The 16054-nt window shown below is 39.7% G+C and overlaps 1 protein-coding gene across 1 annotated transcript in view; it reads right to left on the bottom strand.

Annotated features, from left to right (window-relative positions):
- Positions 1-3: 3 nt before the first annotated feature.
- Positions 4-16054, bottom strand: part of LOC121696983 (plexin-C1-like) — a 16495-nt gene continuing 444 nt past the window's right edge. Inside the window, exons 3-16 of the mRNA XM_042078213.1 lie at positions 15784-15918; positions 15453-15553; positions 12414-12519; positions 11438-11567; positions 11230-11332; positions 10880-10976; positions 7867-7905; positions 7298-7431; positions 7017-7211; positions 6154-6256; positions 1796-1978; positions 1309-1482; positions 869-977; positions 4-685 (exon numbers count right to left, since the gene is read on the bottom strand). Of these exons, the coding sequence (XP_041934147.1) occupies positions 624-685; positions 869-977; positions 1309-1482; positions 1796-1978; positions 6154-6256; positions 7017-7211; positions 7298-7431; positions 7867-7905; positions 10880-10976; positions 11230-11332; positions 11438-11567; positions 12414-12519; positions 15453-15553; positions 15784-15837 (1590 nt within the window). The 5' untranslated portion in view covers positions 15838-15918 and the 3' untranslated portion in view covers positions 4-623. The remainder of the gene's footprint in view (positions 686-868; positions 978-1308; positions 1483-1795; positions 1979-6153; positions 6257-7016; positions 7212-7297; positions 7432-7866; positions 7906-10879; positions 10977-11229; positions 11333-11437; positions 11568-12413; positions 12520-15452; positions 15554-15783; positions 15919-16054) is intronic.

The following is a 16054-nucleotide window of genomic DNA, read 5'->3' as shown; positions in this document are numbered from 1 at the left end:
GAGGTCATATGCTCTGTGTTACCAAAATAATTACCCACCAATGGAAGCATGATGACATACTGTACTGAAGTCCCTTGTAATACCACTTTGTGCCTCAAGAGGTGCTGTATTGTATACATGCAAAGCAATGCCGTGGAAGAGTGTCATTGCAGACATAATGGTATGTTTAATGCAAGCTAATTATAATATTACATTACTTGCCAGATAGTGTTTTTCTATCAAATTACAGATACAAACAACAGATAGCTGAGTATACTGTCCATTTGTAAGTCACTTTGGATAACAATGTCTGCTAATGAATTAACTATAACTAACCATAACAGACAACTGTTCAGACAACATTAACACATAGTTTACAGATAGTGTGTATCTTTTTTTTTTTACCCCCAGGATACAATGAAAGCACAACTGAAGTGGAGCGCAAGTGCCACGCAAAAAAAAAAAAAAAAAAATAGAAATATTCCGAATGTCCACATCACATACAGTACACGTAATGGGCCACGGTCACGCTGATGTAGCCACTTCCGTTTAATATAGTTGAAGAAGCTAATTACTAAAGCATCTACAGCTGTATGATTCGGCCGTAGTCACAGGCAAAAGCGCGGTCGTCTCTGTCTGCCTGTTCAACAGCTTCCAGCTCCACTGGAGGTCTTGCTTTTCTCCTGTGACAGCAGTAGATAATGGACTACAAAAGGGAGAGACAACAGAATAGATGCATCAGCAGCACACATCTCAGGTACAAAATGGAGGCGATCCATTCATAACTATCTGTAGTAGTTCTGAATGATCCTAAATGGGCTGGTGAAAATGTGTGATTTAATTGTTTTGTAAAAAATATGTATTTTTTTAATTAGTAAATTTGTATTACATTTTTTACCAAGAATGCAAAGCACGACCGGCGCGAGAGTAATCAGAACGTTTCTGTACAGCTGAGAGTCAGATGTCTGGAAAACCACCGAGAAACCTCCAACACGGACCTGAGTACAAACAGAGAAGACAAGTGTGTTTCAGATTAAAATATCTGAGTCACGATCCACTCTGGAATAGATGCTTTAAGAATATATATATATATATATATATTTTTTTTTTTTTTTTTTTTTTTTTTTAATACTTCTAAGCTGGTACCAATGTCATAAACTGTTGATCATAAATTGGTCATTGTTTCTACGTCTTCTAAATGTGTTGATAAACTATATTTGAGGCGTTTTATGCATTTGTATATAAATGCATTATGGTAGCAGATAAACTCCCAAAGAGACGTTTTACTGCTTCCTCTATCTGTGGCCACTGTTGGAAATAAACACTTGCCGTCAGTGTGTCCACAGCTACGCTGATGTCTGTCACGCTGCTGACCTCACAGATGACAGAGTCCACATCAGAGCTGCGCTCAATCCTGTCCATCACACACCTGTAGGACTCCGCCCCCCGTCTGACCTGAACATCCACCTCTGACCCCTTCAACTGTAGAGCGTCGGCCGATTTCTGTACAGAGCAAGAAAGAGACAGAGACAGAGAGAGAAATGGAGACAAAGATAGATAGAGAGAGAGACAGAGAGAGAAATAGAGAGAGACGGAGAGAGAAAGGGAGACAGAGAGAGGTGGGGAGACAAAGTGTGATAGAGAAAGAAAGGTGGAAAAGTAGAGAGAAGAGCAAAAAGGACAGGTAGATGGTAACAGGGTATATTTCATGTGTGCACAGTATGTGCTGTATGTAATAGGAGTAGGAAATCTCTCTCACACACACACACACACACACACACACAAATACCCTAGTTGGGGATGGACTGCTGTCTACCTGAATGACTATGCGCATGTTATTGCCGATGCGTGTGGTGGTGAAGCTGGTGAATTGTGGGTCTGGGTGGTAGGTGAGCTCCTCTCTGCAGGTCACTGAGGTGTTCCCCACCACCAGCTCCACAGACACCTGTCTGGACCCAGAGGAGTCCAGCACACCAGCAGGGGTGGAGTAGACAGGCGTCTGGAGGTGCAGATGACCATGAAACACACACACACACACAGTCATCTGGAGGGTGACCATCAAGTTTTTCTCAATTGTTTACACACAAATACTGGTACTTGAGACACAATGACCACAACATGTAACTCGTGCACCAACCCCTTGAACCAATTCTGCTAAATTACAAGCACAATGCCAGCTTTAAACTGAATTTGCAGTTCTAAAACACACTTTTTTTCAAAACACTACACACAATTATCTGCATATGGCACAATTTTCATGAAGAAAATATCGTTTTCACAAGGAACACACTGCCATTCAAATTCTAAAGTTAATTGCCCTACTATGCACACTGACTCATCACATGGGCAAACACCTGTCACACAATTTTACAATTAGCAAACAGAGCTTTAGCATAATGATTGTGATGTGGATGAGGTGCTGTGGCCAGACAAACAGAAGAGAGGATGCAACATAGTTTATACAGTAAATTCTTCTGTTGTTTTGTATGTAGACCACTGTATGTGCAACTATGTGTTGGTTGGGATGTACACTGTGTACATTGTTTTTTGTGGGAAAAATAAAATATATTTGTTACCATGTATTTGTGTGTTCTGAGTATAAAAACAATATTCTCAAATATTTTACAACACACTTATGTATGTACTGTCTGTAGTAAGTGTAACACTGAACAAAAAAAGGCCTTAGTCATTATGATGAATGGAGAAGAAGTGTTTTCCATTCATCATAGAGTTTTACATTGAGCACGTCAGTGTTCAACTGGTTCTTATTCATATGATGGTTTGTGTGGGTCATTTGAAAACAAAATACCATTTTGAGAAAAAATAACATTGTTTTGAATGTAAAGTTTCATTTTGCAAACGAATTGAGAGGTTTTGCCCATTGTGTGTGTGTTTTTTTGTATATATACTCTTTTGAGCTACTGAATTATTCACACATACTGTACACACTGCTGGCTGACGTTTAGGTGCGTGTGTGTGTGTGTGTGTGTGTGTGTGTGTGTGTGTGTGTGTGTGTGTGTGTGAGAGAGAGAGAGAGAGAGAGAGTGTGTGAGGGTGTGGGTGTGTGTGTGTGTGTGTATCTCTGTGTGTGGGCGTGTGTGTATGAAGACATGTCCTCCGCCACCCCTTCTGTGGTTTCCTCCACTGACTCACCTGAGAGTACTGGTGGTTTAGATGGTTAAGAAGAAACACCACACCCTTCAAAGCAATGTTTTTATTGCTGAAGTGCATTCAGCTGATAGAGCTGCAGTAATGATGCTATTCCTAAGGTGAAGACATTCAATGCAGGTTGTTTCACTTTGTCAAATGTGATAGTAAGGAAGATGAAGATGTTTTCTTAAGTTGTTTGTGTTTTGTCTATTTGCAGGTGTTTTGTACCCTGGAAATCCAGAGTTCTCGCGAGAGCACAATGAAATTGTCTCTGCGAGACACTCTGGCAAAGAGCAATGATGCACGTTACTTTTACCCCAACATTCCAGGAACCAGCTAAACTGATGAAGACAGCACTGCAACATTGGAGGACAGTACACATTGGTCGTAGTGTTATCGTTCGCGTCGAAGTCCGAAATCATTCAGAGTAAACATGGTCTAGTGTAATCCAATTGCATGCAGTGAGATTTTTAAATGCATGCTTGTTGCCGCCCCTCGAGTTGGGCCATTACATTGTTCTTTGCCAGACCCTTAATCTTTCTAGATTTTCAGGGTCTGGATTTTCCAGGCTAGGTGTTTTGTTGATTTGTGTGTGTCATAAGTTGCACGTTGTTCGCACCTGCCGGCCACCGTACATAAGATTCAAAAGCTTCACACAAAAGGCAGACAAAAACTACCTATCACCTTTATGCTACTATCACCTTTATGCATAAAGGATGGATGACATTATGGATGACATTGCTCCATTACAATTCAAGAAAGTTAAGGACAAACAGAAAGCACCATGGAGGCAAAATCCAGCAGTTAAACTTCTAAAAAGAGAGTGTAGGAAGACTGAAAGAAAATGGCGTAAATACAAACTTCAGATCCACTATGAAATCCATAAAGAGATGCTCCGCACATATAACTCTGAAATATACAAAGCAAGACAGTCTTTCTTTTCTAACATTATCAATAGAAGTTCAAATAACACTCGTATTCTATTTTCAACTGTTGATAAGTTAACAAATCCCCCCTCACAATTAGCGCCTGAACTTCTCTCAACTAATAAATGCAATGAGTTTTCATCTTTTTTTAAAGGTAAAATTGACAAAATCAGACTCAACATATCTGCTCAATTACAAATTCAACAACCTGAACTTCCAGCAACAAACAGAGGGAAACTAAACTTGATGTCAGAGTTCAGCTTGATAGACTACGAAACACTTGAAAAAACGGTACAGAATCTCAGCCCTTCCACATGTGTCTTAGACACTCTGCCTACCAATTTCTTCAGAACTGTTTTTCACCTCATAGCGGCGGATGTCCTTCAAATTGTAAATGTATCATTGCTGTCTGGCACTTTTCCTAAGTCACTGAAAACAGCTGTTGTAAAGCCACTTCTCAAGAAGAATAACCTGGATGCCTCCATGCTAAACAATTACAGGCCCATATCCAATCTACCTTTTATTGGCAAAATTATTGAAAAAGTAGTCTTTAATCAATTAACCACCTTCCTAACATCAAATGGGTATTTTGATTACTTTCAGTCTGGTTTTCGGGCAAATCACAGCACTGAAACAGCTCTCATTAAAGTTTCCAATGACATACGCCTCAACACAGATTCAGGTAAAACATCAGTCCTAGTGCTACTGGACCTTAGTGCAGCATTTGACACTGTTGATCACAATATTTTACTACACAGACTAGAACACTGGGTTGGATTTACAGGCATAGTTATCAGCTGGCTAAAATCATATCTACAAGAAAGGAGCTTCTTTGTTGCCATCGGAAACTGTACCTCAACACCAACGTCCTTGACCTGTGGTGCTCCCCAGGGGTCGATCTTGGGGCCACTATTATTCAACCTCTATATGCTCCCACTTGGACAAATCATTCAAAATAATTTGATTTCATATCATAGCTATGCAGATGACACATAAATTTACTTAGCTCTATCACCAAACAACTATGGTCCTCTTGAATCTATGTGTCAGTGTATAGAACAAATCAACACCTGGATGTCTCAAAATTTTCTTCAGCTGAACAAAGAAAAAACTGAAGTAATTATATTTGGTAAAAATGAGGAAAGACTTAGGGTTGCCACTCTCCTTGACACAAAAGGGTTGAAGGCAAAGGATACTGTTAAAAATCTTGGTGTATTAATTGACAGTGATCTAAATTTCAACAGCCACATGAAAGCGATAACTAAATCAGCTTTTTACCACCTCAAAAATATTGTCAAACTCAGAGGGCTGATGTCAAAACATGACTTAGAAAAACTCATTCATGCATTTATCTCCAGCAGGGTTGATTACTGCAATGCACTATTGCTTGTTTATAAATCAGTAAATGGAGCAGGACCTAAATACTTGTCAGACATGCTTCAGCAGTACACACCTTCTCGTCCTCTCAGGTCCCAGGTGAAAAACCTGCTAGTAAAACCTACAGTTAGAACTAAACATGGTGAAGCAGCTTTTAGCTGCTATGCGGCTTAGCTGTGGAACCAACTTTCGGATGACATTAAAAAGGCCCCAACTGTAGCCAGTTTTAAATCTAGACTTAAGACCAAACTGTTCTCAGACGCTTTCTGCTAACTGTGCCGAGTTACAAATTCTGAATCTGCCTCGATAATTATTCTACTTTGTCTTTTATTACTTTTGCCTTTGTTTTTGCTTACTAATTATTCTTTATTTTTAAATGATTTTACCTTGTGTTTTATGTTTTCTTTTTATTATGATCTTTACCTTTTAACTATTCTTTGACTATATTGCCCTTCTATGCTTTTATTTGTTATTATCGTTTGGTTTTGTTTATGTAAAGCACATTGAATGACCTCTGTGTATGAAATGTGCTATATAAATAAACTTGACTTGACTTAAAGCTACCTCATATCTGACCGCATATAGAAATGCATACAGCACCTCTAAGCATAAAGGTGCCTCATATATGTTAGATAGATAAATACAAAACTATCTTGACAAGGCTGATATGTATTTGATGAAAGAGGTTAGCTGGCCGGGGCAACAGAACTCTAAATCTTACCCCATTTCTGCGGTGAAGTCTGAGGTGTTCTGAAGACCCGCTGTGTTTGACCGCCTCCACAAACTCCAATTTAGAGCCCTCTAACGAGATCTCTCTGCCCCCACTGGAGAACAGAAAGGAGAACCAAGAACATGAAGTGATCTGCGGGACATGACGTCACATGGAGAAGAGGCACAGTGACAGGGAAACACTTAATGGAGAGACAAAGAGTGTCAGTGTGAACCAAAGATTCTAGAACTCTGTTCTAGAATCGTTGGTGTGAACGCAGGTCTCCAGCATGGACGGATTATGAGCCACTGGGCCCCTGGGCACAGACATGAAAAGGGCCTCCCTGCCCACCTCAGAAAAGTTAGAACATTTACATGTATTCATTTAGCAGACACTTTCCATCCAAAGTGACTTACACATATCACTTATGTCAATTCTATTACTATTACTCTAAGGCACTACACTGACTCCAGAGCAACTTTGGGTTAAGTGCCTTACTCAAGGGCACAACCGTGGAAACTGAACCCACAACTTTTCAGGCTGCATGCTAGCCCAGCTCCTTAGCCACTACGCTACCACTGCATGTTAGCCCAGCTCCTTAACCTCTACACTTCTACTGCATGCTAGCCCAGCTCCTTAACCTCTACACTACTACTGCATGCTAGCCCAGCTCCTTAACCTTTACGCTACCACTGCCTTTTTTGTACATTTCTTTTTTTGTGGAAAGAAATGGACAGAGTGAGTCTTACAAATATGACATAATCAGACAGATTTAAGGTATCTTGCTGTGAAAAAAGGAGTCTATATGTCATGTGTCATGTATGTATGCCATACACTCTATGTGTACCAATATCTGAGGAAGAGAAAGTCCTCACCTGGCCCAAGTGGTCTTTGGTTTCAGACGGCTGCAGGTCGGAGGGGAGTCGTAGGTGATTTTGGCGTTGCCATGACACTGTCCATCCGGCGTGAGCACACACACTCTCATGGCACCTCTTACAGTTCTGCTTGGAATGTGGAACGTCAGAGACTCATGGGAACTGGAGTTTCCAGAATGGGACAACACTGGGGATCTGGTCACGTGACAAAACAGGAAATTAGATCACACATTTCACACACTCAGTTCAAACATTTTCCCATGGCAAGGAAAGGTACCTACTCTTTTGGATTGCAGTCCATGTTTCGTTGGAAACGGACCTTTGTGACTGATTCCAGGTTCCTTCCTTTGATGACAGCACGGTTTCGGCCATGTATGGAAACCTCATCAGGCGTTACGGATAGAATCTCTGGCCTCTAATAAACATAAAGAGAAATAGAGAGAACCAGAGAAGGGAATAGAGAGAGAGACAGAGAGAGAAATTGAGAGAAACAGAGAGAGGTTGAGATGGAGAGATACAGTACAATGTCCAAATGAGATTCTGAAAGTCTGCAGACCATGAGAATAAAGTAGATTCTTGTCAGTGGGAGATGGAGGGTAGCAGGAGGTGCACGCACATCCAACTTAGTACATGTGCAGGGTAAAGTAGATCCGTGAAATAAAGAAAAAAAGAAAAAGTACCCGCACACTGTTGCTGCTGACATGTCAGTTGACATTGTTCCTAGCTAGCCAATCAGTGTGTACATGACGTCATGTGGAGCAATTAAGAAATGTTTGCTCACTGGATAAAGAAGTATCAAAATGTATCGAGATGGAGGGTGACATAAAACGTTTATTCCTCCACAACTCACTGTGTAGTTCAGCACTGAGGAGTAATGTTTACACACATCCTGCAGAGAGAGAGAGAGAGAGAGAGAGAGAGAGAGAGAGTAGTAATGTTTACACACATCCTGCAGAGAGAGAGTAATGTTTACACACATCCTGCAGAGAGAGAGTACTAACCAGTTAGTAGAAATTAATGATGCGTTAGATCAAAACACTTTTTGGGACCTGTGGAAAAACCTTAACAACCCCAAAAAAGAAAATTGTATCCCAATAGCAAATGGAAAAACATGGGTTGACCATTTTGAAAATTTATACAAAAGAGATTAACTAAACCTGGCACAACAAAAACTAACAAACCATTTAAAAACACTTGAAAAAACACAAAAAGATAAATTAAATGAATTAGACTCAGCTATAACATTATCTGAATTGAACACTAAAATAAAAAAACTGAAAAATAGAAAATCATGCGGCACTGATGGAATTTATAATGAAATGTTGAAACATAGCACCCCCAAAATTAAACAAGTAATCCTGAAACTATTTAATTTAATATTATCCTCAGGCCACTTTCCTGACCAATGGAAAATTAGTCAGATCACCCCCATATACAAAAATGGTGACAAATTTAACCCAAACAATTATAGAGGCATATCACAAGGCAGCAATTTAGGTAAATTATTCTGTAGTATAATCAATAACCGAATTTCAAACTTAATAAAAAAAAAAAACAATATATTAAGCCCCTCTCAAATTGGTTTCATACAAAAAAATAGAACAGATCATATTTATACTTTACAGACACTGATACAAGAAAACGTTACAAAGGTCAAAAACGGAAAAATATATGGATGCTTTGTGGATTTCAGCAAAGCCTTCGACTCCGTTTGGCATGAAGGTCTCTTGCTGAAACTACTTGATTGTGAAATTGGTGGTAAAACATATAACATCATTAAAGACATGTATGAAAACATCAAATGTTGTGTAAAAATAAATAACAAACAAACTGATTACTTTCCTCAAACAAAAGGAGTGAGGCAGGGCTGTTGCCTGAGTCCTACATTATTTAACATTTATATCAATGAATTAGCTAATAAAATTCAAAATTCATCCTCGCCTGGTCTCAATCTTTTGGGAAAAGAAATCAAATGCCTGCTTTACGCAGATGATCTTCTCCTGCTATCGTCAACGGCACAGGGACTACAAGAGAGCCTTTCTCTTTTGAACGAATATAGCATAACTTGGGCCCTTCCAATCAATATGGAAAAAACAAAAATAATGACTTTCCAGAGAAAACATTCGAACATAAATAAATATAATTTTACCATTGGCGGAAAACAACTAGAACAAGTAAGAAAATACAACTACTTAGGACTGACCATTTCTTCATCAGGGCAATTTGATAACGCAATCAAAGACCTATCCGAAAAAGCACGCAAAACATACTACATGTTAAGAAAATCTCTATTTCAATATAATCCTTCCATCAAATTATGGAAAAAGATCTTTGATTCCTTAGTAAAGCCAATATTACTATACGGGAGCGAAATTTGGGGCATAAAATATAAAGACAATTTTGAAACATGGGACAAAAGCCAAACCGAATTATTACATTTGGAATTCTGTAAAAATATTCTAGGTTTAAACAGATGTGCACCTAATCTAGGCTGCAGAGCTGAGCTTGGAAGATTTCCCCTCCTTGTAGACATACAAAAAAGAGCAACCAAATTCTGGCATCATCTTCAGACTAGCAATTCAGAGCAATATCACCACACTGCTGCCCAGCTGAGGAGTGAACACCCAGAGAGTGACCCCTTAAACTTCATAATACAAAAACACGACCTGAAAAACTGCAGCTCAAGTATTGCTTCAGTAGCAAAAGAAGTAGAGAACACAGCAAAACAAAACTACATTAACACATGGAAATGCAAAATCGAACAAGTAAATAAGCTACACTGCTACAGAACTATTCAAATTGATTACAAATTGGCACCATATTTAAATTAAATTAAAAACCATTGTCATAGAAAACTCCAGTCAAAGTATCGACTGAGTGATCATTCCCTTGCAATAGAAAAGGGTAGACACCGCCAAACCTGGGTAGCTCGTCAAGATCGAATATGTAAATTCTGTAATACTGGAGTAGTAGAGGACGAATGCCACTTCCTCACAGAATGTCCCAATTATCAACACTTAAGAGCTATATTCTACCCACAAATTGAAATCACTTGTCCCGGCTTTATGACTGCCACCAATGAACAAAAACTACAATTCCTCCTGGGAGAAATAGATAAATGTGCCCACTTAGCCTACCAATATTTACAGTCCTGCCACATTTTAAGAGAAAACTTCACATAGAAAAAGTGCATACAGTATATAGTTTTTGTTAAATAGTTTTATATAGACTATTGTATAAGTTTCCTTTAAATTTAGATTTAAGAATACATGTTTAAGTTTTCTTTAAACATGGATTTAGTTACTATTTTTTTTTTAAACATAAGTTTTCTTTCTTTTAGTTTAGATAAGTTTCCTTTCTTTGACCCCCCTTAAAACAAATATTGTATATGTTTGTATTGTCATGTTACTGCTTTGGCAACACTATTTTCTGAGTCATGCCAATAAAGCACATTTGAATTTGAATTTGAGTGAGTAATGTTTGCACACATCCTACAGAGAGAGAGAGAGAGAGAGTAATGTTTACACACATCCTACAGAGAGAGAGAGAGAGAGAGAGAGAGAGAGAGTATTGTTTACACACATCCTGCAGAGAGAGAGAGTAATGTTTACACACATCTTACAGAGAGAGAGAGAGAGAGAGAGAGAGAGAGAGAGAGAGAGAGAGAGAGAGAGAGAAATAATGCTTACACACATCCTACAGAAAGAGAGAGAGAGAGTAGAAAATACGCCAGTCAAACACAGACCTATAAATACGCAACGGTACAGCTAATATTGTGTGCATACAAGCTAAGAGGGAGTGTAAAGATATCATAGAGGAAATGTGAAAAGGCTGAGGCATGTACTGAGTGTAGCACATGTCACCTCTCTGGTGGTCAAGTTCTCTGAGGATGCTGATCTCCAGGTACATTCATCACCTGAGAGAGACCACACACATCCTGCAGACATGCACTCTATACACCTGTGGAACACACACACACACACACACACACACACACACACATATATATACACACACACACACACACACACACAAAATGTAATTTTGTGATAGAACATTTTCACAATGGGATTAAATGCCTGAATCAATTCACATGATTTTATGCATTGGTTTTTGGCTAGGTTTGGACATGTACTTTTTGAATATGCACTTTGTGTGTCTATAGACTAGGTAATGAGCATCTTCAGAGAAAAAGTAACCACAGTTTTCTCACAAAGCAGAAGTCGGCCTTCCTCTGATGCTGGAGCAGTTTTTCAAAAGCACATCTTTAGTGAGCGTCTCCGTCTGGACTGTGATCGTAACTCTGAGGCTGAGGCCTGCACACATGAACACACACAGAGGCTCTCTGGGTCAGACGCACTACAGCTGTCCACTGTGGTTTACTGGAGCAGTAATAAGCAGACATGTGTCCATTCACAGACCTTCAGCAGGGAAGCTCTCACTAGAGAAGGTGCAGGAACAGTTGGAGGGGCCTGGACTGTCACACTTCTCTAAAGCACATGAGAAACGTATGCCTCCGTTCAGGTTGGGTGCAGCTGTCACTGTGATGTCCTAGCAGGAGAGAAAACACAGGCTCATACCAGAGGCCTATTGCACAAAAGCAGAATTAAGACATCCGGGATAAGTTACTGAGCTGTGCTCAATGAATCCAAAACAAGAGCATACAGGCTTAATTGGTTGCACAAAGACCAAGCCAGGATGAGCAGACAAGGATTCATCAAGCCAGGTGAAACCTATCCTGGATAAGTGCGCGCTCACGGCTCCCTCAAATAGACTCCGCCACCGATCACAGATTCACTGATTCACCATGGCAACTAGCGGCTTCATTGCTTCTTCTACGGTGTAAAGTGGGTAGCGATAGCCTTTTCACAACAGCAACAAACAGCAACAGCTCTGTTTAGGAGAATATTGCAGCTAGTGCCGCACCACCATGCGTGAAATGGTTAGGCACTCCCGTGACGTCACGTTGTCGCATGACAGGTCGGGAATGGCGAGTATGTAAAAGTTAATTAATGATCACAAACGTTTAAATAATGACAGTGGGTCTAGGTATATGTGATAACAATGTGTAGTGGGCAGTGGAATAACTATTGGTTTCTGTTTGTGGTGACTGCTGACTGAGATAAGGGATGAGATTAAATAGATCCTGGAATTTAGCCTGGTCTGGAGCAGGCTAGCTCCACAGAATAAATCGCCATGGTAACTTATACCATAACATATCCTGCTGCCCCCTATCCCGCTTTTGTGCAACTGGATCACGGATAAATTGAGCCAGGATAACCAAGATATCCCAGCTTAATCCCTTATCCTAGTTTTGTGCAATAGGCCCCTGGATCTGATAGGAAATGAACAACAACAACAACAACAAAAATAACAACAAAATGTAAACCTCTGTACCTGTCCAGTGCTTTTGATCATGTGGACAGACATAATGTCCCTCTGCTGGGACGTTCCAGGAACCGAGACCCAGTCCGAGTTGGAACAGTCATGCTGAAACCTGCATCTAGAGAGGAACAGAAGATAGAAGTCTTGTAAGGCATGAGCAAGTGCTCAACAGCAGACATGTTATTACTATTAGAGGTAGGGTTTAGAGGAAGTGGAGCGTTGAGACCTATCGCCTATAAAGAAAATAGGGGTTCAGTCACTTAAACATAGTAACTCACTTACAGTTTTTTACAATTGTTTACACACGTTTTCAAAACTCTGTGTATATTTTTCAAAACTCCACACACAAAACCCACAACTGCTCACACAAAATGCAAAATGCCCCAAATCTCCAGCAAAATGACACACAACATTCAAAATGTCAAAAACACATGTTTAAAGCAAACATTCGCCTCACATTACAAACATTGTAATTACGGTATCAACAAAGAGAAGTTGAAATACACAGTAAAAATGCAAGCAATATTGAAACCAAAAATAGTGATTTTTCCCAAATAATTTGCTGTTGTGAATACAGTATTTTACAGCAAACAAGAAAAAAAGCAAAGAAGAATACAGTGACCACCAGGTACACTCCAGTACATGGAGTTTTGAAATCACTGATTTTGTTTTTTTCTAAAGACAAGTGTGTGTGTGTCTGTGTGTGTGTGTGTGTGTGTGGGAGGGGCGGGGGGGGGGGGGGGGGGGGGGGGGTCGTGTACAGTATGTATTCATAGGCCTATAGACCCTTTCAACTGCAGAAACAAACAATTCTACAGTAAGCGTTCCTAAGGCATTTCTGGAGGCACAGAAAAATGTATTGAGCTAATGGTACTGTAACATGGGGACAAACAAAAATAGAGTAAAAAGACAAATTTTACATAAAGTCAACTTTTTGTAGAACATTACTGTAAGCTAAAGTCCGATTACTGTATTTTCTCTATTTTCAAAGTATCTCCATTGGTTCTGAATATTTCAACCGGAAATCCTCTAGGAGCAGATTGAAAGGGTCTATACCTATATAGAGAGTATATCTATTCATAGACCTATACTAAGGCAATGATTGGATGGTGTTCAGTAAAGTAAAGAGTGTTTGCACATGTGAAGAGAAAGAGTGAAGCACTGGTGATTTAGTGTGGCATTTTGATGGGTTGTGTTTGAAGAACGAAATCAAGTTACTTCCTGTTAGATTTTTGTGTGTTAGGTAGAAAATTGTGTGTGGTGTTTTGCAAAATGTGTTTTAGTCAATTGAAAACTGAGTCAAACACTGATAATTAGTGTATGGTTTTGCAGATTTGGTGTCGGGTTATGATGTTTGGAGGACATGTTTAGAAAATTGTGTGACAAGTGACAAGATTTAGTGTGTAATCAGTTGTAAACATCAGTAAATCCATAGAGTTACAGCTAATGTGGTGTGCCTGTGCTACGTGCATACAAGAGGAAATGTGGCTGAGGCTTGTGGAAGAAATGTTGCTTAAAGATCTTTAAATACTGAGGTTTTGTCCTCGGTTTTGTCTTTCTCATCAGTAGTTTATTAATCTCTGCAGAGAGGACTCTTAGGCATCAGGCAATCAGGATACAGAAAAGAACTTTAAGAACTAGGTTAGTCTCCAACGGAAGAATGAATTCAAAAGGCAATAGAAGTATCAATTATCAGGAACATTACGGACTAGGTTAAGCTTTAACAGAAGAGTCCATTCAAAAGTGTGAGATCTCAGAGAAACACACGTATCAAAGCAAAAACAGCACAAGGTTAAAGTCCATCTTTGTCTTTTCCCCATCACAGGCTCCAGTATGAGTCAAGAGGCTATGATATACTACCGACTAGGTGTAGATACAGTATTTAGAGTATAGACAAAGAAAAATGTGCTGGTCTGATATACAGTATGAAGGTGTGAAACAAAAGCAGATATGGTTACGATTCCGTAGTGGTGGTAGCATCGCTTATAAAAACAAATGTCACCTAAGTGACCTAAACATAGCTCTATACATAACTAGAACTACAGCAAATCTGGTGAGCATGTGCTACGTTGCATACAAGCTAAGAGAAAATGTAAAAAATGCAGGAAAGAAAATGAGAAAGATGCAGCTTGCTATATGTGAGAGCATGAGACATTTTGACAGGTTTCATTGTATGGTGTAATAACCTGTGTACTGTGTATAGTGGGAGGGCAGCCATGGCCTACTGGTTAGCGCTTCGGAGCGTTGCCGGTTGGAACCCCGACCAGTAGGAATGGCTGAAGTGCCCTTGAGCAAGGCACCTAACCCCTCACTGCTCCCTGAGCGCCACTGCAGGCAGCTCACTGTGTCAGGATTAGTGTGGCTTCACCTCACTGTGTGTTCACTGTGTGCTGAGTGTGTTTGACTAATTCACAGATTGGGATAAATGCAGAGACCAAATTTCCCTCACGGGATCAAAAGACTGTATACTTATACTTTTTTGTAAAAGGGTCATACCTGACCAACAGTGCAATTATAGTCAGTGCAATATCAAGCATTCTGGGCATGCATTGACAATAGTAAGTAAGTAAGTAAAATGTATTTATAATGCACATTTAAAATACAGTTTACACTGACCAAAGTGCCGTACACAGTGCAATTAAAGGACAACACATGAATATAGATGTAACAATCATAAAAGGGCAGGGAAAGCCAGGGAGAAGGGGTGTGTTTTGAGTCTAGATGTCTTAATGCTCCCTTTAAAGAGTATTTAGTATTTTCAAAATAAAAATACAGTATATTATTCAAAATAATAATACATGCCATGGCTACTGTATTTTGTAGTTTATTTTAATACACTTAAAATTAGGGTATTTGATATTTTATTTTAAGATACATTTTGATGTATTTTTGAATATTGAATACAATATTGTATTTTTAATTGCTCTAGTGCTCCACTGGGAGTTTAGTCTGAGCAGGGGAGCAGTGCAGGTCAGATGCTACAGGTATAGCCAAACTGGATTTAGCATCCAACATCTAGAGTGTGTGTGGGAAGGTGTGTAGCCCCCTTACCTGCTCTGAGACACACACCAGCCACAGAAGGGGTCCAGGGCCAACCAGCAGTCCCCCAGAGTCTGATACACACCACAACGGGCCACAGGGACCTTTATCATCTACACGTGCATATGCACAAACACACACACAGACACACACACACACACACACAAACACACACAATGCACACACACATGCACAAACATACATTATGCACGCTCACACACACAGAAGAACCATGTCATCAATCTAAAAAAAAGAATCAGCATATTTCTCTCATGTAAGTATTGTCAGATCTTTGAGTTTCCTCCAGATTAACCACTTTAAACACACACACACAAACACACACCTGGTTTCCCTGGGCAATGAAAATGGCTGTGGCATTCACTTGAACAAAGAGCATCTTGGGTAAAAACGTTTGACCCTCCCCTGAACTGTACAACACAGTAGGGCAGCCAGGTTTGAGGGACTCATCTAAAGCAACCTGGAATACAAATATCCAAATGATGGAGGCCATTTCTCCAGTCAAAATAAATCTGAGAGCAATGTAAATCATGGGAGAAACCTCATTGGAGTTGCAAAACCAAATGGTGGTGGCCTCTGCATTTGATCTTTAATGA

This window comes from Alosa sapidissima, chromosome 22, assembly GCF_018492685.1.
Source record: "Alosa sapidissima isolate fAloSap1 chromosome 22, fAloSap1.pri, whole genome shotgun sequence".
In the NCBI taxonomy this organism is placed as follows: domain Eukaryota; kingdom Metazoa; phylum Chordata; class Actinopteri; order Clupeiformes; family Clupeidae; genus Alosa; species Alosa sapidissima.
The sequence above is the reverse complement of the archived record's forward strand: the minus strand, read 5'-3'. Positions and strand labels throughout refer to the sequence as shown.